This window comes from Leishmania braziliensis, chromosome 16, assembly GCF_000002845.2.
Source record: "Leishmania braziliensis MHOM/BR/75/M2904 complete genome, chromosome 16".
In the NCBI taxonomy this organism is placed as follows: Eukaryota; Euglenozoa; class Kinetoplastea; order Trypanosomatida; family Trypanosomatidae; genus Leishmania; species Leishmania braziliensis.
Window position 1 is genome coordinate 403694 of NC_009308.2, and position 9364 is coordinate 413057.

Genomic DNA, 9364 nt, shown 5'->3' on the forward strand with positions numbered 1-9364 from the left:
CTTTTCCTACATTTCAGTTCTTTACTCTCTCACCTGCGTACACCTCTACGCGACACCCGCCCTCGCAGTATCATCAAGAGCAACTCAGCAACAAGTGAGTTTGTTTACTTCTTCACCATGAAGGGTGCAAGTGAAACAGGCGCTTCCGCGGAAGCGCCGAGTGGCAGCAAAGTAACCTTCCGTGTCATCCTCACCTCTGAGCGCAGCCAGCCGTTCCGTGTGATCAGCATTGCCGAGGAGGCCCCTCTCACGGCGGTATTGCGCTTTGCCGCCGAGGAGTTCGGCATTGCTTCCGTCGACTCCATGGCTGCGACCACCAAGGACGGCACAGGGATTCACCCCGCGCAGACGGCCGGTACGGTGTTCATGAAATATGGCCAGGAGATCCGGCTGATTCCGCGCGATCGTGTCGGTGCCACCCTTGTGTCCGTCTCCTGAGGCGCCAGAGGTGGGTGGCGAATGATGATGTGCCTCTGTATGTTGTACCGAGGCGAACGGGAAGCACATCGCCTTTCTCGCTGCGCTCTTCTCTCTCTCTCCTTCTCCCTCTCTGTCTGTCTCTGTCTAGTGCGCTAACTGGGCGTTCCGACTTGAACGCACGCGAAGCACCTGTGCGTAGAGGTATGCGCGTGCGTTGTGGTTTTGGCGGGGATCTCTTAAGCAAAGCAAAATAGAGGTGTGCTTGATCCCTCTTGCTTGTGTTGGCGTACGTGTGTGCCTGTGCCTGTGTTACCCACAGCTTCGTGGGCTTTGTCGGACACCAATCCCTATGCGTATGGCGTAGTCGAATGCCACTCTCCTCTGTGTTTCTCTCTTTTGCTTTCCTTGTTCTCCACACAACCATGCACACACCTGCGAGCTCACCATCAAAAGGAGTTGGAAGGCCCTTCGCTTTCTCTCTCTCTCTCTCTCGCTCCGCCCCTTCACGTACCTTCGAGGGACACACACACGCACACACCCACACACATACACACAGTCGGGTATTCCTCTACAGAGTTACGGACACGACGACGCCTCTCATCCTCCTCCCCCCTCACCTCTGGGATTCGCTTTTACGCCACGTACGTCAGTGCGCGTCTCAGCATTTTTGCATGTGCTGGTGCTTATATATTGTTAGACGTTAATTGAGTGCTCGTGCGCAGCCGTGTCGACGCACACGTCCCTCTCCCTCTCTCCCTCTCTCCCTCTCCCTCTCTCCCTCTCCCTCTCCCTCTCCCTCTCCCTCTCTCCCTCTCCCTCTCCCTCTCCCTCTCCCTCTCCCTCTCCCTCTCCCTCTCCCTCTCCCTCTCCCTCTCTCCCTCTCCCTCTCTCCCTCTCCCTCTCTCCCTCACGCGCATCCCACTCGCGCTAAGGCCTCACCTTTTTCCACTCGACTCCATCTTCATACTCGCTGTGTACGCTACGTGTGTGTGTGTGTGTGTGTGTGAGCGCATCGGTGTCGGGTGCCGAAATGGCGCTCTCCTCGCAATGGAGCCAGGCTGTCGTGGTGCGGGCCACCACCAAGGGCGAGGAGGTTGTGCCGCAGCAGCCAAACAACGGCACTGCGCGCGCTATGGCAGCAGCCGGCAACCCCATCATTGTGCGGGCACGCACAGCCGCCAACTTCGGCGACGGGGTGACGCCGAGTGCGGGTAGTAACGGCGACCGCGGCAGTAGCGGGCACGGCTTCTTCTCCACCCTCATCTCCGGCTACGACGTCAGTCAAACTTTTTGGGTACCGAACCCAGGCAAGGGGGAAATGGGTCTGTTGGAGTACCTCGATCGGCGTGGCTCGGCAAACAAGTCGCACGTGCTGCTGCAGAGCCGCCCACTCCCGGAGCTGCAGTTCAACTTTTCCACATGCACTGGGTGCAACATCGACCTCAGCCACAACATGTTCCGTCTCTCCAAGGCCGCCATGGCCCTCCAGAACATGGACGCGGCGCTCGGCGACGACGGTGACTACTATGACGACAGTGGAATGGACGTGAGCGTCGGCGGTAGCAGTGCTGGGGGATCCACTAGACCGAATAACTTCTACCCCAACCTGGCATCGTCCTCGCCGTTGTCTCGGCGTCCGGGGTCGGCACCACAGCAGCTCAGCATTGCCACCCGTGTCTTCAAAGCCACCATGCGAGCGAGTCTGCAGTCCCTTCAGGAGGAGGACTACTACCTCGTCAAGTATCGCGACTACAGTGCCTGGGCCGTGTTCAAGTACCGCAGCATCTGCAAGACCGACTCGATCTTCGGCCGAAAGTACGTCGAGCAGTGCTTCGCCGTGCACGTAGGGCGAGAGCCAGGCGAGCTCGTGCTCATCACAGAGGCGCAGTTCCTTTACGGCGTCGACCTACTGCAGCGTCAGCTGCTGAACCAGCTGACGAACGCCGTGCCGCGTCCACCGGCCGGCTGGGGCGGTGTGGACGCGAACCAGAGTAGCTATCAGCAGTACCAGATCGATATTAACTACAGCGCGTTGAATGCTGACCAGTTCCGCTCTCTCGGCGCGCTGCTTGGCGACGGCATGCGGCAGGTGGAGGTGGAAGGAGAGGAGAAAAAGCGCGAGGAGAAAGCGAAAGCGCATGCACGGGCGAGGGTCGGTGACGACTGCTACGACTACACGCCGCCCGCTTGGTACGACTGGACCCCGGGTGCGATCCGTGCACGGGTGCAGCACCGCCTTCAGAGGTATTACCGCAGTGTTGGCCAGCTCACTGTGCAGCTCGCCGTGGTCGGCGTGTGCAGCTTCCTCGTCTACCGCGCCGTGAAGAGGCACATTCCTGGCTTCTCCTCCCTGAGGGATGGCGAGTATGAGGGCCGCAGCAGCGGTGGCGGGCGTGAGGGGCGCGGCAGGGACAGCCGTGGAGGGCGAGGAGGTGGTAGCTACGGCGGCGGTCCTGGCGGTGATGACTACTACTACTACCGACCAGGACTCTTCCGCAGCATCTTGATGGGCCCCAAGGAGGTGCTCGACTACATGTTAGCCCCCGCCCCGGAGCGCTAGCGATGGCCAAGTCTCCTGAACCTTAGTGTACGCTGGACCTGCTTTGCTTCCTTGTTGGTCTCTTTTCCACCCCTCAGTGGCGCTACTTCGCGTAAATCTCCATCTTCTCGTGTGGCTACGCTGTGTGGTGGGGTTCATGAATATTCCTGCATGCGCAGCTGTCGCAGGCGTGGGCTTCTCTCTCTGTGTAGCGAAGTGAGGCGGCTTGCTGCCACACCATAGCGGAGAGTGAAAGACGGTGTGGCCGCCAATGGACACACTTCTGTGGAGCGTGATCGCACGGGAGTGGAGGACGGACACGTATCCCCACCGAGAGGGAGAACGATGGGGGGAGAGGGTTGAGTCCAGTTTCGGTGGATAATGGGACCGATGACCAGAACTCGCAGTTCTGCACACACAGCTGCTTTCCATCGGATTACCTGTCCCACCTCGCTTTCCTTCACTTCTCCACCCCCGTCCATCCTCTCAACTCCGCGCTCTCTCCTCTGTTCACGCCTCTGCCCCCCTCCTCCTCCTCCCCATTCATAGACTCAGCCGAGAATACAAAGAGGAAGCCAGTCGAGTCATGTGCTGGCGGCACCCTTGTCATGCTGTCTGTTAGACGAGGAGGGCGTTTGCTCGCGTGTGCGCATGTGCGTGTCTGCGTGGTATGCCCGCATTCACTTGGACACCAGCAGTAAGGGGGCGACACAGAGCAGCTCCAACATGCCCAACTCTCTACACACTGTGGAGAACAGGGGAGGTGCGCATGAGTGTTTCCCTTCTTTCCCAGAGACGCACACACGCAAACGATCCTCTGACGTGTGTGCGCTCTCCACCCTCCTCGCCCTCACACAGTGCCGCTTTCTCTTCTACTTCCCCTTTCGTCAACACTGTGTGTTACTCCTCCAGCGTAGAAGGGCGAGGAGGAGCACAAAATATGGTGGATGCAGCGGCGGCGTATCGCCACGCTTCCATGCCCCTCTCTGTCTCTTTATGTGCTCGTGTGTGTGTACTATCAAGCTCGGAAAGGTCAGTCAATCGGCTCTATGGGGGCACCCCAGCCCCCGCTCCACGCTCACACCCTGCACCGTTGTACACACACACACACTATTTCGCTCTTCCCCCTTTCGTGTGTGTACAACGGTGCAGGGTGTGAGCGTGTGGCCGCCACCTCCGTAGTTTCCTTCTTTCACTCCATCTTGTTATCATTGCCTTCCCACCTCTTGCCTGCACTTGGGCAGCTGCATCTCCCTACACACACACACACACACACACACACACACACAGACCGACGTTTAAACTAATGGTGCCCACCTCTGCGCTCTGTTATACATGTGCGAAGATGCCTGAACAACACTGGCCGTCGTTGCCGGTGTGAGTGCCGCCGCCGTGGTAGTAGGAGGAAACAGGCATCTCTTCTCCCTCTATCTCCGTCCCCGGCCTCGACAAGTGCCAACAAGTCAACACACAAGTAGAAGCGGAGTACCTCACCAGGATGCTTATCCATTACCGCACCTCATTCCCTCACCCATTACCGCTTGCAGCCCTTCGCACTCAAGTTTTTAGGTGCTCTCTTATTCCCCACCACATGCGTCTTCCATACTGGATTTTCCCCCCTCGGCTGTTTGGGTGGTGTAGGGCCGCTTGCTGGACTGTGCCTCGGATGCATTGCAGGTGAGCATCTCGCACGTCTTTGTGTCGCCACTGGAGTCGCTGCAACAGCCAAATCAAGTCGACTGTTCTCCTTACACTGCTCCTTCAGTACCCAAGGGCGGCGATGCTGCCCGATAAGCTCGTCCGCCACTGGATGTGCTGGAGCTTCTGCTTCCCCTGACAGCGACAATGGAGGAGACATCTCCGGCTGCCACTTTCAGCTTGTTTTCACTCCCAGACATAGCCACGGCAGCCAGCAGCACCAGTACCTACGCCTCCGCGACCGAGTTGCTGAACTTGGGGGAGGTGCGTCGGCTGCACTTGGGCGACTATTACTTGAGCATCGCACTCTCTCCCCCTGGAGCCTTTCCCAAGAATAACCAAGGCCCACACCATCACCATCACCACTATCGGCACTACCATGCACCTTTGCTGATTACCTCCCACTTCGAGCGTGACGCCGGTAGTCTCGCCGGAGCTGCCGACGTTCAGACTCCACCCGGGCCGCCTACGCACGCTAGCCACACGTTCTGCTAGTGTCTGCATCATCCATACGAGGGGGTCCTGATCTTCAGTATTGCATGCTGCAGACTTTGGGTCTCAGTCATCATTGTTCTTCACTGGGTCCACCGTGCCCGGTGGATGGCGGTTCCACCTGACTCTTCTTATTCTGCCTCCACTGCCATCCGCGACGTACCCCCGATTAGGGAGACGGCGGTAATGAAGCGTATGCGAAACTTTCAAAGGTGGAAGAGCACCGCATTTGCAGTGATGCTAACAAGCCAGTCCCCACCGCACAGGATGCCATCTTTAGCCCTCCCGCTGCCAGCGCAGCAGCCACCCGCACTCGCCTAATCCTGTGGCGCCGTCGAACAAATAAGTCGTCGCAGAGACGGATGAGACGGGCGAGCGCGGGTACCACTGCGAGCAAGGCTGTGCTTCTGGTGTCAGTGCTGCCGCATTGGTGCCCACGAGACGCACCGCTTCCCGCGGTGAACAACACTCTGCCGCTCCCTTGTCGTCGTGGACGTCGATATCTTGTTGTCACCGAGTGGGGAGCTGTTGTAGAGAGGTGTGTGTGTGTGTGTGCGCTGAGCGCTTTGGGCTACTTCTCTGTTCACTGTGTCTTGGAGGAGCAGTACGGAGTGTAGGTGAGTTGGACAAGCGGAGGAGGGAGAGGTGTCGATGCACATGCGTCGTTACGCTGATCCGTAGGCACAGAGGCGCGAACTTCTTGCCCACTCCCTCCTCGTTCTTACATACACACAACGTCTATGCAGCCGCACTCATGCGTGCACACCAATGCGCTTTGCCACGCTTCCTTGTCTCTTCTCTCCATTGCACAACTCCTTGTGTCGCTCACCATGGCGCTCTTTCTCTCCCCTCTCTCGCGCTGGCGAGGGGGTGGTGGGGGGGGTCCGTACTCGCACACGTACGTGTGCCTCACGGTCCGCAGCCCCTCTTCTTCTTCTAGACTTGACCCGTCCTGCTTCTTCCCGCTGCCCTACCCCACCCCCCTCCGCACCACGGCTGTGGCCTCTGGATCGTTGCCGCATCAGTGGACCCTCGCGACGATGTTGGAAGAAGTCAGCCACCGGCCGCCGAATTATTTTTTCTGTTTTGGGCGGCGTCATAAGGCGAGAACACGAAGCGAAAAAAAAAACGATGCATCGGAGAAGCGCGTCCGCATCAGCAGCAGCAGCAGCAGCAGCGTTTACATGAGGCGCAGACACTTCACTGTCGATCCCCTACGCACACCCATCCCTCTACCTATAAAAGCGACTAAGTACTACTGGGAGTGCTGATGCGCTGGGAGGGGAGGAACACATGCGCTTACGCGGAACGCGCATCGGTGTCCTTTTTTTTTTTTTGCAACCCAAGTCTTCGTGTGCAAGCGCCTGCGAGGGACGAACACTCACTTGCACGACCCACAGATTGCCTGCTAAACTGACGTGGACATCACTTGCCTTCCCTTCCCCTCGTCTCCTCTGCCGCCTCTTCCTGCTCCTTCCTCCTCTCCCTGCCAGTGTTTGCTCACATGAGAAGTTGCGTAGTGCCGCCGTTTCTACCGAGGGCATAGTAGTGCGTCTCACACGTGCTCACTCTTTCACACTGACGCTTATCGTCATTTTGCCGACACAGCGTGCTTCGCACCACTCCTCTTATCATCCGATGCCGCCACCACCACCACCGCCACCGGTTTCAAACCAACACGGAACTCCAGTTGAGGTGGCCTCGGTAACGACTGAGTCCGTCTCCTCCCAGCCGACATGGGAGAACATTAGGCTGCTGCAGGGGCTGGTGCAGCTTACACGGTGCCGCCGCCGTGTGCAGCCGCAGTTTGAGACCTTCAGTCTCGATGAACCGGACTACATCGAGTACAACCTGAAAGGATACGGGCCCCAGGATCTCGGCGATGGTGATGCCGTGGCATATGATCGCAGTGCGCGGCGTCAGATCGGGTCTGACAGCCGTGGCGATGCCACCGTCCCAGCGGCGCAGTCACTTCGGTCGGCGGGCGTCGCACCTCCGTCACCTTCTGCCGCAGATGGTGGACCCTATCATATGGGGCCGTACAACGTGGGGCGTGACCGGCAGCCGCGCTGCCAGGCGCGCACAGCACAATCGCCGCCGGCCCTGCCTGGTGCTGTTTGCCGAGGAACCTTTTCTAGGGATCACCCTTCACCTGGTCGCGGGGCTGAGGAGGAGGAGGAGTGGGACACTTCATTGTCGGGCCTGCACGGCGTCGAGGGCGAATACAGCGACAGCGGTGATGGAGCCGGTGCTGCCTACGACCGCGAGGCGCACGATGACGCCTGCTACCACTCTAAGCGGCCGTCACCGCAGCATCCCAAAGGACAACCGCACGAGTACTCGTCATCGTGGCAGCCATCGGCGGAGAACAGCAGTCGCCGCCCCTTCACCTCTGATACCCGGGCGGAGCGCGAGAAACGTCAGCCTGGCCACTACCCAGCTTCGAACTCTCACAGGCTTAGCAGTGATGGCGGCGCGCGCTGGCACTCAGGGCATGACGGCTGTGGGGATGCTGCTACAGCTGAGCGCCAAGGCGTATATGACCCCAGAGCCGGGGAGTACAACGTAGAGAGCAGCCACCCGCAGTTCTTCCAGGGGGTTCTGCCGGTGACGGCGCAACGGTATGAACGACTGCCCGTGGCTGGCGCCAACGGAGGCCCGAGTGGCACCATCGGCAACGATCACAATGGCGAAGTGCATGAAGGCGAGGGCTTCGATGACGGCGATGGCGCAGCTGGTTGGGAGGACGCTCTCGATGAGTGGGATGGCGACGAGGCCGCCGGTGGCGAGGAGTGGAGGGGCAGGGGGGACGGTGCGTATCGCAGCCATGATGATGGCACCGAGGGTGAGCCATCATACCACCGGCTTTCTCCATCTTCATCGAAGGCGCAGCAAACTTACCCACCCCAGCGTGCGGCGTTGCCAGTGGAGGCGTCGGCTCCTCTACTTCCGCATCCATGCCAGCGCTTCACCAGGGGTGTCCAATGGGAGGCGGCTAACGTGTCGACGTTGCAGCCGCCGATGCTCGTCGAGGGAGACGCCAGGCGGCTTTCCAGGTGGGAGAATAAAAAGAGGCGATCGAAGCACAACCCGCGCGCTTTCCAGAACAGGACGACGTACACGTGGGTGTCAACGAACACGGTCACTTCGGTGATGTTGCCTCCCGTCACGGTGCAACTGGTGCCAATGCCGACGTGTGCCATGACCGAGGAGGGGCATTCTGTGGATGGTCGTTGGGCTGGTCCTGCTGCTGCGTTCTCTCCGCCGTCGCCACACACCCTGAGTTCCACATCAGTGTCAGGCTATCAGCAGCGACGTTCACAGATGGAGGTGCTCGATGACAGCGCGGAGTCTAGTTCAAAGACGCGCAATCTCGTCGGCAACTCTCTTCCGTACCTGCCAAGACGCAACAAGGTAGAGCAGGGTGTGGTGTACCGCAGCATGCCTCAGCTGTGATGAGGCGCGCGCCGCCCCACCGCAGTGTCGAGGGAGGGAAGGGGCGCGCGAGCGGAGGAGTGCGTGGAGTCTCGCTCTCTCTCTCTCTCTTTTATTTTGGCTTCTGTCGCCATTGTTTTAGTATTCATAGTTGAAGAGGGTGGGGGCCCTGGAGTGGTGGCGGTGAGGGGGCGGGGTTGTGGTGACGACTAAAGAATGGAGAGAACGCAGGTGCTCTCCGCATCTGTGCAGAGGGGGGAGAGAGTGAGGCACGGGAGTGGAGTGAGTAGAGTACACATACACGCACAGGAGGAACCCACTCGCAAGTACCCTGCCCCCCCCTCCCCCCTCTGCATGAGGAGAGGAAGCTGAGGCGGAGTGTGAGACTTCAGGGCAGGAAGCCGCTCACTCCGTCGATCTTGCTCTCTTTTATTCTCGTCCTCTTTCTTTTCCACATCCAAGTACACTGACGTCCTCCTCCGCCAACACATCCCTTCCGGACAGCCACAACTCCGAGAGGCTGACACAGGCATACACACCCCGGCAACAATCTGGGCTTCTCCCCCCCTCTTTCCCCCTCTCCCCCTCTCCCATTGATCCCACACGCCTGCACTGTTACCTTCTCGCTTTTCTTCTCTCGGCGCGTTTGCACTCGTTAATGTCGATGTAATGTTGACGCCCTCCTCTCTTTCTGCTGCTGCTCTGTACCGTTGTGTGACCTCTGATGACGAGGGGACGCCTCAGCGCGCCGCATCCCACCAACCCAGCACCCACTGCTCT

The 9364-nt window shown here is 59.4% G+C and overlaps 3 protein-coding genes across 3 annotated transcripts; all 3 read left to right on the top strand.

Annotated features, from left to right (window-relative positions):
• Positions 1-117: 117 nt before the first annotated feature.
• Positions 118-438, top strand: LBRM_16_1090 (conserved hypothetical protein; the record flags this gene model as incomplete). The annotated part of the gene is made up of 1 exon (XM_001563661.1): positions 118-438. The coding sequence occupies one exon, from the start codon at positions 118-120 to the stop codon at positions 436-438; it is 321 nt and encodes a 106-aa protein (XP_001563711.1).
• Positions 439-1450: 1012 nt separating this feature from the next.
• LBRM_16_1100 (conserved hypothetical protein) lies at positions 1451-2980 on the top strand (the record flags this gene model as incomplete). Its single annotated transcript, XM_001563662.1, has 1 exon — positions 1451-2980. The coding sequence occupies one exon, from the start codon at positions 1451-1453 to the stop codon at positions 2978-2980; it is 1530 nt and encodes a 509-aa protein (XP_001563712.1).
• A 3807-nt stretch (positions 2981-6787) lies between these two features.
• Positions 6788-8605, top strand: LBRM_16_1110 (conserved hypothetical protein; the record flags this gene model as incomplete). The annotated part of the gene is made up of 1 exon (XM_001563663.1): positions 6788-8605. The coding sequence occupies one exon, from the start codon at positions 6788-6790 to the stop codon at positions 8603-8605; it is 1818 nt and encodes a 605-aa protein (XP_001563713.1).
• Between the last annotated feature and the right edge of the window lie 759 nt (positions 8606-9364).